This window comes from Vulpes vulpes, chromosome 1 (assembly GCF_048418805.1).
Source record: "Vulpes vulpes isolate BD-2025 chromosome 1, VulVul3, whole genome shotgun sequence".
NCBI lineage: Eukaryota > Metazoa > Chordata > Mammalia > Carnivora > Canidae > Vulpes > Vulpes vulpes.
Window position 1 is genome coordinate 143,048,685 of NC_132780.1, and position 22,944 is coordinate 143,071,628.

The following is a 22,944-nucleotide window of genomic DNA, read 5'->3' on the forward strand; positions in this document are numbered from 1 at the left end:
GCCCTATCTTATTGTTGTCTTCCTCATGTCTATGCAGGGCAATGCCTGAGACACAGCAAGGACGCAATAAATACGTGCTGAACTGAATCTGAGTTCCCAGCATGGTGATTATGTATCAAAGCTTTCTGAAACCACAGAACCCTAGCATCTCAGGGTACAGGGAGACCTGCAACATCACACAGTCCAAATAAATGATGCTGGACCACCAACTTCTATACCTCCAAGTAATCATTGAGTTTATGCTTTAATATCTCCATGCACCGTCCATTCTGAGGGTAGTTCTAACAATTAGAAATGCTTTCCTTTGGCTATACCTAGCCAAACTATGTTCCTCTCTAGTTTACTCTGTTCTACCCTTTAGCCCTTGCTCCATGATATATCATAAGTACAAATACCTCAGACTCTGACCTCATCTCTCTATGTCTAGATAGCAGACTCAATATTTGAATCAATAGCTCCCTGAGCTATGACTCATCCTTGACCTCAGTGTCAATAAGCCATCACTTGTTAAACTATCCTTTTCCCTGATAAAGGCATATTAACTCTCAATTATGTACAAGGCACTGGAGGAAATTTAGACAGGGCATTCAAAAATGCATTTAGCTAAGGAGCTGGTGGCCTTCTGTGGGGTTGGCTGGCGGATAAGGTGGGAACAAATACATAACAATAACAGATGGCATGGTTGAGGGCTTGCATACTTCTGCTGGCTAGATTTCCCTCTCTCAAAATTACATTACACTTTTTTTTGTTGCTGGTTTGTTTGTTTGTTTTTATCATCTGAAAGACAAGTCTAGCTTTACTTCTGAGTGGGCTGCAGAGACATGAATTTTATAAGGAATTCATTTTCAGCAAACACATAAGCAAACAGAAAGGCTGGGAAATTGATCTCTGTATAATTCATTTCCACTGAGTGGTGTAAGGGCTCCTGACATGGCAATTAGAGGGAGAAATCACCCATTGACTCTAGTTTACTGGTGGATCCCCCAGAATGGGTGGCCCCTTTCTCCAACCAACAGGGAGCACCAGGAGAGTGAAGGTCCCTGGGGATTCCTGGCAAAGTTGCAAAAAATCCAAACATCCTGGAATGGGGGCTTATTAAGATTTTTTTTAAGAGAAGGAGGGGAAAAAATGCACTTCCAAAATGCAACACAATATTTTTCCCTCTATGGTTTGTTTTGCTGTGGCATTTGGATGGGGAGGGGCTGATGCCCCCCTTCATACAGGAGAGCCTAATTGTGCGCTTATTTCTACCTTGCAAATTGCTCCCAGCAGAGGCTCAGGTTTATCACGGAAAACTGGCGCCTTTGGCGGTGTTGGTTGTAGGTAATTGCTATGAAATTACAGTTATTTTACCTCTCTCTTAACTACGCCAAAAGCCCCATCCTTATTCAGGTCTCGCTTTTCCTCGGTGCTGGAAACAGACCCACTCTTGAGTAGCTGAGACACCACGGGCTCCGTTATATAAAATCTGAAAGGTGGGAGGCCACATTGTGGGTTCCACACCTACCCACAGAGCTTAAGTTACTGATAAAGCCACACTCAGACAGGCAGCTATTAATTTAATAATAGCTTGGTGCTAACTGGAGTTTATGATGTCAGCTATCTCAGACCTTCTTCCCAAGAAGTACTCAATCGACAGGCACCTGGTTCCTGGTCCTTTAAGACTTCCTGACAAAGGAAATCTTCCCCAGGGCCAGTTAAAAGTGATAAGCAGAGAATTAAAAACCAAAACCAAAAGCCACATCCACATACTGTCACCTGTTTTACCTCTGGTAGGGGTACAGGGGTGGGTGGGCAGTGATAAGAGAATTGAAGGAGGAACTAGTAAAATACTGGAATTCTTACTAGCTGGACAGGAAATCATGTAATAATAACCACGTCTACATTTTCGGGCACTGTTGGAAATGCTTCATATATAATATTAACTCATTTATTCCTCACGAGAAGCCTATGCAGTGGCATATCATCACCCTTTTGCACGATGTGGAAACTGAGGCCCAGAGAAGGAAATGACCAGCCTAAGTGTCCCTGGATTGAACCCAGGTGATCTGGTTCTAGATGCAGAGCTCCTGCATCCATGCCCGGAATCCAATCTGAAGCCCCAAACAGGTAACCCAGTGGCCACAGGTCACAGAGCTGAAGGTGACAATGCTGGGAGTGGTGTGCACACCGCACCCTTCAGCCCATGTGCACACAGCTGTGCCAGAGAAGCAAAGGGTTCAGGCTTTCACAGCTTCCCACACTTTCCCTATTGTCATAAATTACTCTAGACCAGGAAACTAACTATCACGTTGTAAATTGTGATGCAAGGCCCAGGAAATGAAAATTGCTAAAGGAGCAATAGAAATAACATGTAAGGATTCTCAGCTTCTTCTTTTTTTCTCTTTTCTCTTTTCTTCTCCTTTCTTGTGGCCAAAACATTTAACATGAGATCTACTCCCTAAGACATTCCAAGGGGACAATACATTACTGTTGGTCACAGGCAGAGCGTTGTACAGCGGAGCTCTAGAGCTGATTCACCTTGCTTACCTGAAATTTTATTCCCACTGAATAGCAGCTCCTCATTTCCCCTCCCCCCAGCCCTGGCAACCACTGCTCCACTCTTTGATTCTATGATGTTGACTAGTTTAGTGACCTTATATGAATGAAATCGAGCAATGTTTGTCTTTCTGAGATTAACTCAACTCATTTAGCATCATGTCCTCGAGGTTCATCCATGGTGTAGCATTTTCAGAACTTCCTTCCGTATTAAGGCTCAACAGTATTCCACTGCGTGCGTACACCACAGGTAGTTTCTTTATCCATTCATCTGTCCGTGGACACTTAGGCTCCTCCCACGTCTTGGCTATGGCTAATAGTGCTGCATGAGGGAGGTGCTAGTAACTCTTCAAGATCCTGATTTCAGGGGCGCCTGGGTGGCTCAGTCAGTTAAGCGTCTGTCTTAGGCTCAAATCATGACCCCAGAGTCCTGGGATTGAGCCCCACATAGGTCTCCCTGTTCAGTGGGGAGCCTGCTTCTGCTTCTGCTTCTCCCTCTGCCTCTGCCTCTGCCTGCCACTCTGCCTACTTGTGTTCTCTGTCTCTGTCAAATAGATAAATAAAATCTTAATTTTAAAAAAAAGATCTTGATTTCAATTATTTTAGATAAATACCCAGAAGTGAGATTGCTCCATCATAGAGTAGTTCTAGTTTTTTGTTTCTGAGGAACCTCCATACTGTTCTCCATAGCAGCTACTCCAATTGCATTCCCACTAACAGTGCACACAGGTCCCAATGTCTCTGCCTCCTCAGCACTGCTTGTTGACATTGGGTTTTTTGATGGTAGCCAGCCTGACAGGTGTGAGGTAGTATCTCATTGTGGTTTTGATCTGCATTTGCCTGATGATAAGTGACTTAGAGATTTTTTCATATACCTGTTGGCTTTTTACATCCCCTTTGGAGAAATGTCTATTCAAGTCCTTAGCCTGTTTTTTTAATCAGGGTATTTGTTTTTTTACTATTGAGTTGTTTACCTTCTTTCTTTCCTCCTTCACAAGTTACCAGTTACATGGCCCAGGTAAGTCCTGTGTTAGACTCATAAGTTAAACGATGGGAGCTTGTGGCAACCACTCAACACACCAACAGGGAATGGCCAGGTGAGGCTCAATGGGATGCTGGGTCCTGAAATGTGTGAGGGAAAATGTGAGGGATGCTCCAAAGAGGCGGTGAACAATGAAGCCTGGGCAGGCACACAGTGTACTTGGTTAAATAATGCCCCCAATTCACACTAAATTCATGTCTTTCCAGAACATGTATGACCTTATTTGGGTCTCTGCCGATGTAATCGAGTTAAGATGACGTCATATTGGATTAGGACAGGCCCTAAATATGACTGATGCCCTTATAAGAATAGAGCAATTTGAACACAGACCTGGAGGAGAGAAGTTCATGTGAAGACAGAGGCAGAAATTGGGAGTCCTGCATCTATAAGCTAAGGAACACCAAGTATTGCCAGACACACCAGAAACAAGAAGAGATGAGGAAGAGAATCCTTCCCTAGAGCCTTTGAAGAGATCATGGCCTTGCTGACACCTTGATTTCAAACTTTTAGCCTCCAGAATAAATGTGTGTGTCGTGTGTGAGAGAAGCCAACCAGTTTATGGTGATTTGTTATGACAGCCCTAGAAAACTAATGCAAGTCAGAAAGTGTCAGGAGAATGGTATACAGCTGGTGGCAAAACTTCCCAAGCTCACAATTCTGCTCTGCCATGGGCCTAGGGTACATGCACAAAATTGTGACCCCAAAGTACTGCCTGTTTCCGTATTTACTATGAGTTCTATTCTACTATATTATATGCTATGTATATAATAAAACTCATATGATATGCAATATTGATATAATAATGGCATGTTGTGGGCAGCTCGGGTGGCTCAGCGGTTTAGCACCACCTTCAGCCCAGGGCGTGACCATGGGGACCCGGGATCGAGTCCCCCGTCCGGCTCCCTGCATGAGGCCTGTTTCTCCCTCTGCCTGTGTCTCTGCCTCTCTCTCTCTGTGTATGTCTCTCATGAGTAAATAAATTAAAATCTTTAAAAAAAATAATGGCATGATGTAATTATGTAGGTAGTATGAATATACATCATGTTATATTGCAGGTAGGTGAGGTTATCTGCTATGAGATATTGCCTTTCATATAGTCCTCCCTCTAAAGGGTGAGCTTGGTTACCTCCAAAACATGGGCCATGTTTTATTTATTTTGCTCTCAGCAGCAACAAGCACAGGTGCCTGAAATTTAGCTGGTGCCTGTCGGTGTCTGAGCTGATGCATGTTGAGGGGAGGATGGTATTGCTCCCTATTTAGGGCTTGAGTATCTCAAAATTGTGATGTTTGCACTCTGAAGAGGGTCCTGGCGAGAAAGTTTGGATTGTATAACACACTGTAGTAGGAGATCATGGATCTAGACATATCTCTGCCTCTAATTCACTGTGTGACCTTGAGTAATAAAGTCACCTTCCTCTCTTGACCTCCTTCATTGCATTTATAAATTTTGTGAATTTAAGTGACTAATGGGGATTTATTTAAGACAGCAATCCTCAAACATTTTGGTCTTAAAACTCTTCATACTTTTAAAGATGATTGAGAATCCCAAAGAGCTTTTGTATTTACTGTATTATAAGTGAAAGCTAAAAAATATTTTAAAGTCATTTACTTATTCTTTTAAATATAATGATAGCAATGATAATAAACATATTGTACATTAACATAAGTAATACTTTGAAATAAAGGAAATGTATTTTTTAAGAAAAGAAATTGAGTGAGAGGAGCAGTATTGTTTTATATTTTGCAAAATCTTTAATGTCTGACTTAATCAAAGCTGGCTTCTGCATTCAATCTTTTGCTTTTTGGTTGAAGTATAAAAAGAAAATTTGCCGTCACTCAGATATGTAGTTGGAAAAAGGAGGAGTAATTTAATAGCTTTTTCAGATAATCCTGGGCATTTTTCTTTAATACCATACCGAAACTCAAGTGGTAGTTTCTTAAAACCTCGTTGGTAGATGGAATTTGAAACCCTATCAGTGAAGTTCTTCTGTTCCACTAAAACCCATTCATCTATCTCGCACTATGAATGGATCTTTCACCCATGAATGATTTGTTTTATGTCACAAATTCGTCATTTGGAAAATAGCATTTCACTGAGCTATGCAGATCTTCCAAATGCTGATACATGTCATCATACAATGTCAAAATATTTCATTCATTAATATCATCACTAAGCTCATCCGAGAAGTTTCAGAGAAGCCGTCAAATGCACGGTGGCAGGGATGTGTTTCCCAATATTCTAATTTTCTCTTGAAAGCTTGAGTTTTATCATAGGCAATAAATCCTGTCAGCTGGTATCCTGGAACCAACAAGCTCTTTCACTGATTTTCCAGAAAATGTCTGGCAAGTACCAAGCCTGAAAAGCCACAGTTTGTCTGCCACTTGCTCTTTCAAGTAAAAACCCTGTTCCGTGAGAGAAGTGGCTGGTTCAGCTCACCACTCAATCAAGCAAGGGCTGTTCCTCCGACAACCGTTGTACTCAGAATGCAGCCCAACAGCTTTATGTGGATTTCCCATTTCATCAGCCAGAATGTTTAAAAGACATATACCCAAGGGTTGATATTTTATTACATTATATACTTTTTACTGCTTCATCAAGGACATTCATAAATAAGACTGGCTTCTTTTTTTCCTGCATGCACGTGACTCCTAGTACTGTTTATACCACAGCCTTGATTTGTGCTAAAACACAGGTAGCTGTACGCATGAAATTTCGACCCCAGGGAGAAATTACATTTCTTTGAAAATGGGTATGACCTCCCAGAATTCCTGAAAGGGCCTTGGGGACACCAAGAGGCCATGAGCGACATTTGAGAACCGTTGATTAAAGACACCCCACGAAAGGACCAGGTACACAGAGCTTTGTCTCTGCACAAGAAGAAGCTGATGACTGTCCAAAAGTCACTTGGGGGGACCCCTGGGTGGCTCAGTGGTTGAACATCTGCTTTTGGCTCAGGGCGTGATCCTGGGTCGAGTCCCACTTCCGGCTTCTCAGGGAGCCTGCTTCTCCCTCTCCCTGTGTCTCTTGCCTCTCTCTCTAGGTCTATCATAAATAAATAAACCTTTTTAAAAACAAGTCACTTGGGGGCACCAGGGTCTGGAAGAGGGAGGAATTTTTGGAGAGGAATATTCCCAAGAGGGAATAGCAGACAATGGTCAGATGGCATTTGGACTCGACAGCTATATGTTGTTTATCAATTTATTGTCTCTCAGCTCTGAATGCAAGCTGTAGGAAATGTTTTATGAGATTAGGGGGAAATTCCTTTCAGCATTTCTACAGTGAGCGTAATGGTGTCTTTCTTAGGAGAAAGCACTGGAGGGACCCTGCAGAAGGAAGAGGCTCTTCTCCTGTCTCTGGTGAAGGCTGGGGGGCAGCTGTGTGGGTGTGATGACATCCAGCAGAGCCTGCCCTAGCCACAGCCCAGAATGTGTTCCCTCTGGCACTTTGTGGCCAGAGGAGCCTCCATGGAGCCTGTACAGAGCATGCCTCTGCTCAGGATGGCCACACAAATGTGATGCTTACTTTGCAAGCCTCATGTGGCCTGAAGGCCTCCTCCTCCTCCTGCTACCACCTGGTTCCCACTTATGCCTATGACACCATTGCTGACCACCTGTTCCCCAGCTGAGCTCTGGACAGTAGCCTATTACTTGCCCTAACAATTCTGGACCAGCTCTGGCCTGGCCAAACCAGAGAGCTTCTGTGCTTTTTTACTGGGCTGACCAGTACTTCTTCAGTGAGCTTTTTTAAAGATTTTATTTACTTATTCATGACAGACACATAGAGAGAGGCAGAAACATAGGCAGAGGGAGAAGCAGGCTCCCTGTGTGCTGATGCAGGACTCGATCTCAGGACCCTAGGATCATGCTCCGAGCCAAAGGAAGGCACTCAACCACTGAGCCACCCAGTTGCTCCCTCCAATGAGAGTTGAACCCCTTCCTTGGCTATTTTCCTATAGCTTCAGAATTCTCATAGATGTCATAGTTACTATTTATCATAGTTATACTTTATGTTAAACTTCTCCTGTTTAAACTACTGCATGGTTTCTCTCTCTTGGTTGGGCCCAGAGTACTACAGATGTTTACATGTCTGATATTTCAGAATGCAGTATTTTTAGGCTCTTGGTTTGATTCATTTAAAAACCTAGCAAAGGGATCCCTGGGTGGCGCAGCGGTTTGGCGCCTGCCTTTGGCCCAGGGCGCGATCCTGGAGACCCGGGATCGAATCCCACATCGGGCTTCCGGTGCATGGAGCCTGCTTCTCCCTCTGCCTGTGTCTCTGCCTCTCTCTCTCTCTCCCTGTGTGACTATCATAAATAAATAAAAATTAAAAAAAAAATAAATAAATAAATAAAAATAAAAACCTAGCAAAGATAAGTCCTAGATGGAGAAACCCCAGTTTTGTCCAGAAAATTAATTTATGGCACATTTCAACTTTTTGTTGCTTTGGCCCATGAAAACTAACCCCAGACTCAGGTGATTAGGCAAGTTTTTCAAGTTTAGAAATAAAAATTCTATAATAATGAAGTTAGAACTGAACTCAGGGATGATATAGTCTAGCTCTTTCATTTTATTGGTCAGCAAACAAGCCCAGAAAGGTTAAACGACTTGTCTATGGTTGCACAGCCTGGTGCCATGACAGAATCAGGGACAGAATTCCTGATTTCTGATTTGTAGCTTTCTGCCACACTAGGCTGGTTGTTATCTTATGGGAAAGAGTATCAAGGTGACAAAGGCCACAGAAAGAGAACTTTCTTTGGATATAAAATGACTCATATATAGAGCAATAAACTGATTCCCATTACATGAAAGAGAAAGAATTTTTCTATACAATAACAATAGTTAGAGCTGCCCATTTTTTCCTTATTAGTATAACTCATAGAGTATTCCTTATTATGATGATTTTTTATTTTTATTTTTTTAAGATTTATTTATTCATGAGAGACACACACACACACACACACACAGAGAGAGAGAGAGAGAGAGAGAGAGAGAGAGAGGCAGAGACAGTCAGAGAAAGAAGGAGGCTCCATGCAGGGAGCCTGATGCGAGATTCGATCCTGGATCCTGGGATCACGTCCTGAGCTGAAGGCAGATGCTCCACCCCTGAGCCACCCAGGCATTCCAACGATGATTTTTTAAATACTGAATGGTCTATAATAATTTGGTTGGTAAGCCTTCCATTATCAGGGATAGGTCTTGGTTGTTTGTGGTCCACTTGAGGACGGGGAGTTTTATCCTTGAAGGAACAACAGCTCTTTCCTTGGCTGCCACGTGAATCTTCACTCATAGGCATCCGGGCATTTTTCATTCACTAAATAGGTAACAAGTACACACTGGAGGCTTCAGATACTGTCAGCATTTATGTAAAGTGGATTATAAAGCCTGGATCAGCCTATGCAGTGTGACATGAAGAATTTCAAGTGCGTTAGTCAGGGTTCTCTAGAAGTAGAACCAACAGGATACATGTGTGTGCATGATAGATAGAGATAATTAGGGACACCTGGGTGGCTCAGTTGGTTCAGCATCTGCCTTTGACTCAGGTTACGATCCTGGGGTCCTAGGATGAGCCCCCATGGGGTTCCCTGCTCCACAGGGAGCCTGCTTCTCCCTCTCCCTCTGTCTGCTGCTCCCCATACTTGCATTCTCTTTCTCTGTCAAATAAATAGATAAAATCTTTTTTAAAAATAGAAATAATTATTTTAAGAGATTTGCTCCCATGACCATAGAGGTTTGGTAAGTCCATAACCTGATGGAGTAGGTCATCAGGTTGGAGACTCAGGGAAGAGCAGCAGGTTGACTCCAAAGGCAGTCTGCTGATAGAACTTCCTCTTCCTCAGAGGGGGTCAGTCTTTCTGTTCCGATGTTCCACTACCTGAATGAGGCCCACACATGTTAGAGTAGGTAATCTGCTCTACTCAAAGTCTATTCATTTAAATGTTAGTCTCACCCAAAAAACACTTGTAGCACAGAAATATCTAGAACAATGCTGGACTAAATATCTGAGCACCACAGCCCAGCGAAGCTGACACACAAAATTAAACATCACACAAAGTAAATTTAAAAGTATTGCCTATGACAGGTAACCCATCAATCCAGTGTCTGTCATCAACACCTTAGCTCCCCAGATGGTTTTAGAAACAACTCAATATAGTTACGTAAATATCCCCTCTCAAAGGAACTTGTGGGTGCCATTCCTAGAAGGCTACTCTGTTAAGGGTCTTACTAAGAGAGCAGGGTCCAGTGGTGCCTTTGACCCTTAGTAGTTTCTGCTCTGGTCTGAAAGTCGCTTTGGGGCCAAGGACACCTACAACTCTTTGTGTTGTGTAATATTGCTGTGCTTGAGGCCTCTTGGCAGTGGCCTTCAGCCTACCCTGAGCGCTATGTCAATCTGCCCTGAGTCTGTATTCACCGCCTATTCTTCCGCACACTCTGAGAAAGAGCTGCCCTTTCCAACCCAACACCAATGCCCCTTCTCCTAGCCCCTTTTTTCACTCCCACATGGCTTTTTATTTTTATTCTTTCATGTCCATACTGTTTGATTAAATGAATGGGTCTCTTTTAAACCTCTTGCCAGTCCTGCTTCTACTTCACGCCCTCTTTTAAAATGATCCTCAATCCCTTTCTGGGCCTCAGCAATTCTTTTTCTTTGTAATTTACTCCTACTTGACTTTTTTTTCTTGCAGTTAGAACTTTTGACTTTCCCTACTTCTTAAAGTGTCCCTGTCACCTGGTGCCCCCTGCCTACTGGGCTGGTTCCATGGGCAGGCCATCTGTGTGGCCGCATGAGGCCCTGGGCTCAGAAGGGCCCACAGGTGGCTTAGTGCTCCACTGTTGCTATTGGTCCCACATTTGACCCTCCTGTTCTTTGGCTGACTTCCTCCTCTTCCTCACCTTGGCCTCTCGGTTAGCCTCCCCCCGCACCCCCCGGCACCCCCCTTGCTCCATGCTTGATGCCCTCTGGAGAACTCCTCCACCCCCAAGAACATGATTATCCTTCCTAAGTCAGCAGTAACACTGGCTCTTAGAACTGAACACATGCTATTCAACCCCCAAGCTTAAAAAAAAGAAAAGAAGGAAAAGGAAGAAAGAGGAAGAAGAAAAAGAGAAAATGTTGAAATGCTATAGGGTTCACTTGGCTCCATCCTTCCTTGTGACTTCCACCTCCCATTCTCTCACTCCCTTCTACATTATTCTAGACTTTGCCTCATTTCAATTGAATAGTTTGCCAGTTATTAGACACCTGACATTTCTTTATTAGTAAAAGTCAGGTAGTATTCTTTGTTATTACTATTTTCCATACCAAGCAATCTCTCTTTCTAATAAGATAGTTGAGAAGTCTTTTGTTAGCATAAGTGCAACTGGTGATTGATTGATTGACTTAATGAAACCCTGGGAGCCCAAGAAATGTTCAAGAAGTATAAATTTAAATATATTTTTAAAGATTTTATTTATTTATTCATGAGAGACACAGAGAGAGGCAGAGACATAGGCAGAGGGAGAAGCAGGCCCCTTGCACACCCTGAGCCAAAGGCAGATGCTCAACTGCTGAGCCATCCAGGTGTCTCAAGAAGTACAAATTTGACAGTCCTGTTATGTCTTCCAAGTTACCCTATAGGGTTTCGGGAGACAGAATGGGTCTCCTATCATGAATTTGCACAAAGCCCGGGAGGTCCCAACATCCAAACCTCTGTTTCTGGGTTAGGCTTTTTCTGATCTACTAGCCCCAGGTATAATATTTATCAACTAAAGTCCATTGCACTAGAGGCAGGCTTGTGTCCTTGACTCCACAGAGTTCTGGAGTACAGTGTAAAGGGCATGGTATAGAGTCAGGCAGACATGGGTTCAAATTCCAGCCCTGATATCAAACAGCTGTATGTGGCAAGTTTTATTTCCCAAAGTGGCTACAGCACTATGTCCAGTTCCATATACTCTCAAGAGGTGGAGTCCATATTTGCCTTCTTCTTGAAATTGGGTGGGCCTTTATGGCTGTCTGGATGAGTAGTAGAATGTCAAATGTATGACTTCTGAAACCAGGTCATAAAAAGAACAGATTGAGCCTGGCATACTCTCTCCTTTTTGATGCCTGCTCTTGGAAACCATGTCATGAGCAATCCAGAGCACAAGAGTCATTGTGCAGTGTTCCAATTGACAGTTCCAGCTGAGTGCTCAGCTGACAGGTGGCATCACTGACCAGACATGTGAATGAATGTGACTTCAGATGATTCCAGGCCCCAGCTTTCGAGTTGTCCCAAATGACACCTAGTGAAGTAAAATGAGTTATCCCCACGAAGCCCTGGTTGAACTGCAGATTCATGAGCAAAATTAATGTTTTCATCATTTAAAGCCACTAAGTTTTGGGGTGGTATGTTACCCAACAAGTAACACGTACCCACTTAACCTCAGGTTTCTTATCTGCAAATTGGGGGCAGAAATATTTACCTCACAGGGTTGTTACACCACTGAATGGTAGTAGGCATAAAACACATGATTTTCACTTTATAAATTTATAGTTATAGTCATTATGACTTCAGAAGACAAATACTTAGGAAGAGCTAATTAAACATCCCTCTTTATGAAATGCTATGCCTTGGTCAAGGGCCAGTAGACCTCTCTTTGATGGCACAAAAACTCAACAATACCTTGGTGCTCAGGGTTTTGTGTGCCAAGCAATGCATTCAGGAGAGAAAGCAAACACAGGAAGAACTATGGTCACTGTCCACTGGCTAGAGAAGTGTTCCTAAACGAGGACAGTGTCACATGGACCATAAGGGAGACAGGGAAACGGATGCATGTTGGGTGAGTTGTAGGTATGATCATGGGCACATGTATGTCTGTGTTCTGTAAAGTCATTGAGTTTCTGTGCTGAGTTACATTCTTCAACCACTGTTTTCAAGGGGCTCAGGTGCCAAAGACAAGAACTCAAGGAAGATAGATGGATGAAGGTGAGACTCAGGTTGTGGCCAATCCCTGGTGATTTTCTACTGGAGCCTGGTGGAAGCCTGTATGTCCTCTCATCACCAGGAACCTCTGCTACACATATTTATGGGATCATCATGCTGTTCTTTCAGGCTTGACTATGGCTCTCAATGCTTGAATCAGGAAAGCTAAAAGCTGGAAGTCTCCCACATCAGAAATACACCAAAGCACAGGAAGCCAAAGAGCGATATAAATCTACAGCCTCAAATAAATGGAACTCTGTCTCACATGGGTTTCATTTGAAGACATCTTCTCACCTAAGCCTGCCCCAGAAGAATAGCAGTCTTAATGAAGAAAACATGTTTTCCACTTAATCAGGCCACTGTCAAAAGTGTTGCTTTCCTTCCTTGACCTATTTCATATTTATTATTTGAGATACTAGAGATACTAGTTCCAACTTTTGATCATGAATCCATTTCTCTTACGTTCACGGAATGAACCTGCAACTGCTATAATCTTCACAGCAGACAAGAGTATCTTGACACTGAACTCCGCATCTCCCACAAAAGTTAGCATTTGGGATCCTATGATAGCAAAGATCCTTCAATTACTATTCATCCCACCCTCTGCTTTAGTTGTCTGAATGCGGAGTTTGGGATATGGAATCTTAATATCACAAGCTGGTCTGGAAAGACTTTAGATTTCAAATCACAAAATCTGCCATCTGGCATCTCACTTGGGTTCAGTAACTCTCATCTACCCCAAACTCCCAAATATGACAGATTAAAAGCTTATGCCAACTAACATTACATCTGAGTCATGAGATTTATTAAATAGGTTCACTTAAATCTGGGACCCTTTGGAAAATTTTCTGGCAAAAATGAGTATTTTATAATATGTTGGTGAAGTAGGTTTATAGAACTTGAAAAGGCTAATATTCACTTAAAAATGCCATGCCCAGGACCTGCTCTCAGATATCTGGATTTAATTTATCTGGGGTAGGGCTCAGAACTTTTTTTTTTTCCTCAAAACTCTCAAAAGGATTCCAATGTTGGACTGGACTTGGCCACGTCTGACCTAGTGGTGCTCACAGTTAGGGATATATATAATAGAACCACCTAAAGGATGTGTTAAACAAAAAAAAACAGACAAATGAGGTCCCCAGGCCCCCGCCAAACACACAGTCAGAATCTCAGGAAAATTTCAGGGGCCCTCCTTACTCTTTTTGTTCCCTATTTCCTTACACTCCTGTCCTGGAGATGCCATCAGACTACAGCCCTCCTTCTCCCCCTCTTCCCCACCCTGCACCTCTACTAATGCTCCCCCACTGCCAGTCCTTGCATAGGCCCTGAAAGAAAGGCACCATTTTGAGCTGTTCAGGAAATGGAAAGCACATTTTGGATGGAAGATATCTGAAGAACCTTAAATCAGTGCAGCCACAGTGCCAGGAACCTCACTTGCCAGCTCATACCTTCATGGTTGTACCTCCACACAAGACTGCTCTTGATCTCTGCAGATGGGTCCTCCGTGAGGGTGACAGACAACACTGTGACCAGGTCCAGGCTCTCACATGGTCATATGGGCTCAACCACATTTCCTCTTCCCATGCACTATCCTCTAGCCACCAATGGCTACAGAGACTCTCTTCTATAGGCAGGATCCCATCAAGTCCTATTTCAGCTTTCCTGGCTGTGTGGAGCACTAGGAGGCTTTAGCCTCACCTTGAACCATATGCAGTTACCTGACCACTTAGGCAGGGGGTGGTCCACGTAGTCAGACAAGTACCTTCACTGAGGGCCTGCTGGGTGCAGAGCCTGGGAGTTCAATGATGAATAAGAACCAGTCCCTTTCCTTAAAAAGCTGGCCCACATGAAGGCAGCAAAAGGTAAGGAGATGATGTCCAGATCATAAGTGAAGAGCAAATAGTGACAGAGCATGGGTAGAGTAGGAACACAAAGGAGCCCATCTGAGAGTTCAGGGAAGGTCTTGGGGCAAACCAATGATATGAGTCTAAGGATAAGAGGATTTATTCAAGCAAAACAGTGGGTGAGGACCTGGGAGCAGAAGTGACTGCATATGTGCAGGTCTGGAGGCTTGGTTACAGAGTGGGGTATTTATAAGCTGGACAAGGGGTCTTGTCCTTTGTGCTGTATTCAGGAAACTCAGCCAGGGATTCTCTAGTTCTCTTTCTTCCTGCAGTCTGAGAATGTTGGCTCAATCAAAGGCGAGGCCACAAAGCAGTCAAAAGCCTATCTTCTGGGAGTCCCTATGTCCCCTAGGTCTGCTTTTCCTGCCATCACTGGTCTCTTACCTCTTTAGCCATCCATCCCCAACATGGTGTCTTCCCCATTTCTCAAAGCCAACTCTGAAAGCACTCGAATTAAAGAATGAATCCTGGATAATTGTTTGGCATTGATTATGGGCCAGATATAAGCAGAAGGGATAGAGCTCTAGTTCTGGGGTTTCAGGCATCTGCCAGGTAGGTGAGCAGCTGGGAAAGAAGGAAGAATGGTAACAGTAGCATCCCAGAGTCTGGAGACCAGACTATAAAAGGGCTTTTTCCCTTTTAAATCCTATGTGAGATCCAGTCAATTCTTATCTTTTCCACTTATAAGGCTGGAGCTTCTATAATGAGTAGAGTGCTGGGGCCAATGGGAAGCACTTCTTGTCACAAAGCTGCTTTAATTTCCATTTAAAATACTCTATTTAAAATTACTTCAGGGCTGGTCAGAAAGGCAAGACTTAAAAACAAAACACATTCCTTTTTAATTAATCTGGAGGTGGAGACTACAGGAATGTTTAACTTTGCTTTGATATGAGTGCTATGAATTTGGGATCCTTGCTTGTGGTAAGACCCTGGCCAGAATATTTGGAGGGTGTCTGGCTAAATGGAGTTCCTGGGGTAGCCCTTTAATCAAAAGAAGGGAGGGCAATAGAAAGCAGAGATTAGAAGTCCTATGTTCCAGATCTAGTTTGGGCTCAAATAACTGTGAGATCTTGTGCAAATAATTTCCAGCCCCCATGCCCAGCTTTAGTTTTGTTATGCATAAAGTGGGTCGATTAAAGAAGATGCTCTTGAAAGGCACTCTAAAATGGCCAAAACATGGCTCAGAAAAGGTAAATATCCCTGAGCCTTATATCTGCAGTTAGGGATTCTACTGGCTGAATAGAAATCCTATGAGCCAGCAACGGCCTCCCAGATCCCAGAACCACACTGGCTCCTGCGGGGAAGTGTTCGCTGAGGAGATGGAACTTGCGGGCTGGCCCTCCACCCTGACAGGCAGGCAGCTAGAGCTCCAGGGCAGCAGCCATCACTGCAGCACCAGGAGAAATGAGACATACAGCAAGAACCACTTCTAACCACCTTCACAGGCCCTTCAAGTCTTTGCCTTCCCACAATTTTCCTCGAACACCTTTCCATGGTATTCTCAGGATGTTCCCTCAGAAAGCTATTGAAGAAGCTTTCCTGTTGGAAGGCTGCCCCACCCTCACCCCAGCCTAGACTCTTCAGGCCTCATGCAACTCCTTCATGTCTCAGATGAGGCCAACAGAGCTCCACAAAGCACAGATGGCTTGTCCAGGATACAAGTGGTGGGGTGGAGTCTGCAGCAGAGCGGAGACGATTGAAATCTCAAAGCCATCAATGTGCGTGATTCAGACATAATCGCAGCATCTGTGAGAACTGAATCCTTCCAAAATTCATCTCTAGAGGTGAAGTTCCTGCTAGCCTCTGCTTACCTGTCCTTTTACTCTCTTAAAAGAGTAAAATACTAAAGTCATAGGAGGAAAAATTCTGATCATTGTAGTATACAGACTCTAACCAAGCTTTATTCCACTTTAATATGAAGGATTCACTGAGGGTAAAGACAAGTCAGACTCATACTGAAGGCGCTGAGCCCCCAGGGGAAGTACAGGAGAGAAATGGTATTGCTAGATCCCCACCTTCACTCACCCCTTCTCCCCCATGGGATGACTAGGAGGATCCAGGGAGATCACACACGTGAAATGGGAGCACAGAACCTAGCAGATAGCAAGCCCTCAACACATCAGCCCCCTAATCGTCCCTCTGCCCTCTGGTCCCTGCCCACCACCCCCAATCAGTATACTAAAAAACATAGTCTGGAAAGGCTTCCGCACCACCATGCACTATGGAAAGATCCCCACCAGCCAGTGCCTCCTATCACATAAGCCCACCCAACTAATTCCTTTCAAGATCTTACAGAATGTGCTGTGATGATTGCGGTCCTCAATGATTCCGTCTTCCACTTTTTAAAAACAGCCTCACAGCTACAGACAGGTTTTGTGTCAAGGAGATGCAATTTCATTTTCTCTGCCTTGAGACAACTCAATCTGAGCTCGATCCTGGCTGAGTTGTGTGTTCAAGCTCAGGCTGAGCTATAATTGAAAAGGAGTCTGTCTTTTGTAATCCTCTAGGCCCAGAGGGGAAATGAAAAGCTTTTCCAAATGGCAGACCGAGACAGGAAATGTTCTATTTATTGTACTCCCATAAAAAAAAAAATAAACTCACTCCAGTGATTATACCACACACACAACGGTCCAGGCCATCTCCCAGGAAGCCATAACCTGAGATGAAATCTGTGTTTCTATTCAGAAAGGGAATTTTTCCAAGACCTACAATATTTTCTTTCACAAGTTCTACCATTACAAAAGACAGATTGCCCACCCTGCTTTCTGTCTGGCCAGTGGCAGCTGGAAGACCTGTGTGCTGGTCCCAGATGTCCTGCAAGATAAATGTGCCCTTGAGCAAGTGATTGTATCAGTGTCGCCTTCTGTATCCTTGCCTGTGAAATGAAGGGATGACTGCATAATGTCCAACTCTGCTCCCAGGTACTCACTAAGCAATACTATTCAGGCTCCAAAAAAGTTGGATATTGGGGCACCTGCGTGGCTCAGTGGTTGAGAGTCTGCCTTCGGCTTGGGTCATGATCCCGGGGTCCTGGGATAGAGTCCTGCATCGGGCTCCCCGCAGGGAGCTGGCTTCTCCCTTTGCTTATGTCTCTGCCTCTCTCTCATGAATAAATAAAGTTTTTTTTTAGAAGTTGGAAATGGCCTTTCCTTGTGAAGAACGGTCATATAAATTCTCCACTTTGTGCCTCGGAGGAAAAACAGAAAGTGGTCTTTATAAATATACAAAACTACCTCCAAGTGACTCCAAAATAAGTGAGGTGCAGGAATGGTTCTCCTCTACTGGATCCTTTCTGTAAGTCTTAGAATTTGGCATGATGCTCTTGGGCTGCTCAAATTCACAAGCACCAAAAAACCCTACTTTTGCTCTTGCATCCTAATACTGGGATCCATAGAAAGGAGCTCTCAAATCAGCCACTTGGTATCATCACATGATGTGAAGGTGTGTTTCCAGCTCTAACAGAAATTGTCCCATCAATAGGTTTGGAGTAGGGGGATCCCTGGGTGGCTCAGCAGTTTGGCGCCTGCCTTTGGCCCGGGGCGCGATCCTGGAGTCCCGGGATCGAGTCCCGCATCGGGCTCCTAATGTGGAGCCTGTTTCTCCCTCTGTCTGTGTCTCTGCCTCTCTCTCTCTCTCTCTCTCTCTCTCTGTGTGTCTATCATGAATAAATAAATAAATAGAATCTTTAAAAAAATAGGTTTGGAGTAGAAATTTATGTAACGTAAATTTATGTCAATACTCAGCAAAGCATATAATTTTTATTTCTGTTAAGTTTGAAGGCACTAATTAAAGTAGCTGCATGTGGTTTCTAAAAATCATACTATGGTCCTGCCCTCTAGACCAACTCTCAACCATGTGAACCAATTTAAGCCGAATGAGCTAGTCACAGTAGCTTCACTTGCAAGCTCTACCTAAGGAAGCTCGCTATTGTTTGGCTATGTTTAGGATGGGTGATGCCAAGCGTTGGCCTTCAAGAATAGCAGACAGATTTCTGAATTCTATCAAGATGTTTAGGATCAGCCCCCTTCAAATTATCTTTCTGTGGAGGCTCAGGAATGGCGAAGACGTTTCAATGTGTGCTTCATCTCTCAATTACTGGAAGAGGCTGCCAGAAGCATGATGTAGAAAATTCTGAGGCCTCAATGAGGATCAGTGGGACGGAGTGTCAGTGTCATTCGGTGATTACATGTTTTATTTATAATGGCGACCTCAGATGGGACTCTGCAGACACTTCTCCCCAGAGAGCAGAGGGCTGCAGAAAAACTAGAAAAAGCAGAAAAAATAGGGCACAGCTAAAACGAGAAGCGTAATTTCCCCCTGTGTTCTCCCAATTAGCTCTTATCAGATCTTTTTTTCATGGGACTCTTTCTACCAAGTAATAAAACAGACCCTGTTTCATTGTTCTCTTCTCAGTCTTGTGATAAGTTCAGGGCCAGACATATTCATTCTCATTGTTCAAAATATAGTCTGCATGCAAATACCACAGCCTCAGGGAAAGACTTTGGGGTTGAGGAGGAACAAGGCTTTCTGAACAAATTTACTAGAAGTGGAATGTTGAACATCCGGGACTTTAGTCTAGAGCACCTGCGGTTATGTAACTAGCTGTGAGCAAGGTGGTTCTTCTCTCAATCCTGTCACCCATGGGGGGATAGCGGAGGAGAGAGAGGTGGCTTGTATTGGCCCCAAAGCTCTGTCCCTCATCTGTAACTGGGAATAACCACAGCTGCCCAGGTGCTTCTCAAATTCTCTGTGAGGCTCAAATGGGGTACAGCACATGCCAGTACCCTGGAAGGATGTGGCCCAATAGCACTGCAAGCCCAGATCCCTTCTTTCTTTATCAATAGATTGACATTATAACTAGAATACCGCATCCTAAGAAAGAGAACATGAGCCCATTCCTCAATCAAGTCCCATTGAGAATGTTTTATCTCTGTAGGGCGCCTGGGTGGCTCAGTTGGTTGAGCTTCAGACTCTTGGTTTCAGCTCTGGTCATGTCTCAGTGTCATGAGATGGAGACCCATATCTAGTGTAGAGTCTGCTGGAGAATCTTTCTTTCCTTTTGTCCCTTCTCCACCCCAAATAAATAAATCTTGAAAAGAAAAAAGAGTGTTTTATCTCTCCCCTGAGAATCCCCAACAATGTCCCTAAAAGAAACAATTTTCTTGATAGGAGCAAATTCTTAGGTTGTCTATAGCCTTGCTACTCAAAGTGGGTCCACAACCCAGCAATATCAGCATTCCTCAGGAATGCAGATCCTTAGTAGAAACGGAGATCCTCAGGCCCTACCTCAGCCCTACTGAATCAGAGTCTGCATTTTTAACAAGATCTCTAGGTGATTTATCCCTATTGGTATTTGAGAAGGCCTTCAGCCTTGGAAGACAAGGGCCTCATAGAGCATCAAAGCAAACATACTAGGTCAGTGATAACCAGCTTTTCTTTTTTATTTTAAAAAGTACATCCTTGCACATCTGGATTTCACATTGCTCCTATTTAGAAAAAAAAAAAATTTCTATTTTTGCACACAGTAATCTAGCCCTCCCGTGCTCTCAAAATGTCAGTGAATCTCAGCCAAATTTCCATACCTCATGCAGAGGAGGGGCCTGCTTGCAAATAACAATGGCAGCCTGGTGCTGAAAGTGAACACCGGGGCTGAAACCAGAGCCAGGTTTACATTATTTATTGAAATTCCATGATGTAGCTTGTCCATGAGGAGCCCACAGAGCCTAGAATCATCAAACGGAGCCACCCTGTGTAGGACCCATCCTCGGCCCCCTGAAGTCACCTGCCTCTTTGCCTGTGGGACCAGTCAGATGTTGGACTCTCGCCTCAGAGGTTAAGTTATGGGAACCTGACACGCTGTGGTCAGTGAATGGGGCTTCTTGAAGGCTCTACACTGCGTGTTCCCAGTACGCATCAGGGTGCAATGCACTGGCTTGGCAGGCTACCTGCCTGTAACCCCCAGTATATAGAAAGCCAGCCTAGAAAGTTGCAAAAATACGGAGGCCTGGGTGGTGTAGTCAGGTAAAACTTCTGAATCTTGGTTTTGGCTCGAGTCTGATCTCCGGGTTGTGAGAGCCAGTCCTGCATTGGGCTCTGCACTCAGTGCCAAATCTGCTTGAGTTTTTTTCTCTCTCTCTCCCCCTGCCCTGCGCTCTTTTCTCTCTCTCTCTCTCTCTCAAATAAATTAATCTTTTAGAAAGTTGCAAAAATACAAGAAAGTATGTTGCAGCTAACTCTTTAAAAAAGACAACAAACAGAAACAATATCTGCCTCACAGTTTCTACCCGTAAAATGCAGAGAAAAGGTTTCTTTGCCAACCAACATGCGAATATATATAAAGTGAAGTAAACTCCATAGATAAGTTGGCCTTTCAAAATCACGAACATGTGCTACTCAAAAGCGAAATACTGTAAACATGTCTACCAGTAGCAGACTGGTTGATTATAATGTGGCTAAGTTATGGAATAATACACAGCTATTTTAAAAGAGTGAGTTTGTTGGATTCTTATGTATTTTCCTGGAGCGAGTGTGTGATCCCTTTTTTCTTGAAAAACATGACAATTGGGCAGCCCCGGTGGCACAGCGGTTTAGCGCCGCCTGCAGCCTGGGGTGTGATCCTGGTGTCCCGGGATCAAGTCCCACGTCGGGCTCCCTGCATGGAGCCTGCTTCTCCCTCTGCCTGTGTCTCTGCCTCTCTCTCTCTCTCTCTCTCTCTGAATAAATAAATAAATTTTTTTTTTAAAAAAAGAAATCCTATTTAAATAAATAAATAAATAAATAAATAAATAAATAAATAACAATTGTATTCTTCGTTGGATCAAATCCAATGGTTCTCAGTGTTAATAATCACTCTAGACTCTTTTGGAATGGGGGATGGACACTGTAATGGCTCAGACCTAAGAATTTTCTTAAAATAACTAGAACAAGAACAGGCAGTTAGTCAGGAAAACAACAATAACAAAGGAGTATTGTTGATTCTCTCTAGAGGTGGATCTCACGTGTGCTGTGTGCCTGCAAGGTGCATATTGTTATTGCCATATTGGTCTCACTTTTCACTGCTGAATGGGAGTGTCATTCAGACAGACCTGCCTGCATATCAAAAGAGGAAATTACTTCCTTTTAGGGCTTTGCCTTTGCAAAGAAGCCCTGTTTAAGCTCTATGAGGATTTATAATAAATATTTGTGATAAATATTTGTTTTAAATAAATATACTAGGTAGCTGCTTTCATCCTATCCTGGAATAACAGATCATCGTAACTTCTCTGTTCTTTGTTTAGGGCCCCGTGGTCTTTTGGATTTTGCCTCCCTCTTTCCTATGACAATATGTCAGGCTTCTTTACAATCAACTTTAAACCTCATTTTTATCACATGCCACTGCAAGCTTTAGTAACAGGCATATTGTAGTTACTATGACTGCATGCAAATGGTAATGAATCAAAATAGAGAACAATGAGTTTCGTGTTGCCATCCTAGCAAAGTGTCCCAGATCTATAATCCAACCTTCTTCTGTCATTTGTAAGATTAAAAATAATAAACAGATATGTTAGAACACTATTTATTTGGCCCTTTGGAGACCATCCTGAGAACGACCTTTCACAGGTAACAGAATAAACTTCAACCTCCTTGGGTTGCCCTCAAAACTCCCACCCTCTCTTTCCAGCTTTATCAATAGTTCCTGTCAGCGGACCTACCTTTTTCCCTCCCCAGGCCTCCAGGGCAATGGCTTGCCCACCGTATCTGTTAGAGCTCCATTTGCTGCAATGTATACTTTGTACCCTTCCTCTCATCTGGAGTGCCTTTTCTCTACATCTCTATTTTCCAATGCCAACTCAGATCCCACCCTCTCTGCCAAGCCTTTTTGCCTACTCCTATTAGAATTATTTTGCAGAGGGATCTCTGGGTGGCGCAGTGGTTTGGCGCCTGCCTTTGGCCCAGGGTGCGATCCTGGAGACCCGGGATCGAATCCCACGTCGGGCTCCTGGTGCATGGAGCCTGCTTCTCCCTCTGCCTGTGTCTCTGCCTCTCTCTCTCTCCCTCTCTCTGTGACTATCATAAGTAAATTTAAAAAAAAAAATTTTTTTTAAAGAATTATTTTGCAGATAGTCCATTTCATCATTCGCTACACAAATATTAGGCATCAACAATGTGCTAAGTGCTATTCTAGGTGCAAGGGACATCGGATGAATCTCCCCTCAACATCTTCCCCTGTGGCTTGCTTGGTGTTCATGCTCACCTCTGGAAGATGCAGAGCGTGAGAAGCAAAATGCAAGAGCATGTAAGCCCCTGGGCTTTGGAATCTTACCAGGTTGTCCCACTTAACTAGTTTTGTAATTGTGGGCAAGTTTCCTGGCCTTGGTTTTGTTCATTTGTGGGGATGCAATGTGGTATATACTTCTTCTGGTTGCAGTGAAGATTAAAGAAGATAGTACATGTGAAATACTTAAGGATAGCTTGTGGTACAAAATGAGAGCTCAATTAACATTCCCTACATTATGATCTTTTATCTGGTCTGCTGTTTCCA

The 22,944-nt window shown here is 43.6% G+C and overlaps 1 protein-coding gene across 5 annotated transcripts in view; it reads right to left on the bottom strand.

Annotated features, from left to right (window-relative positions):
* CLIC5 (chloride intracellular channel 5) overlaps positions 1–22,944 on the bottom strand; it is a 155,942-nt gene that overhangs the window by 47,243 nt on the left and 85,755 nt on the right. The window contains exon 1 of one of the 5 annotated variants that reach the window (XM_072733280.1): positions 16,717–16,911. The exons of the other annotated variants lie outside the window; for them this stretch is intronic. Coding sequence (XP_072589381.1) covers positions 16,717–16,821 — 105 coding nt within the window. The 5' untranslated portion in view covers positions 16,822–16,911. Of the gene's footprint in view, positions 1–16,716; positions 16,912–22,944 lie in introns of those variants that run through there. 5 annotated transcript variants of the gene reach the window in all.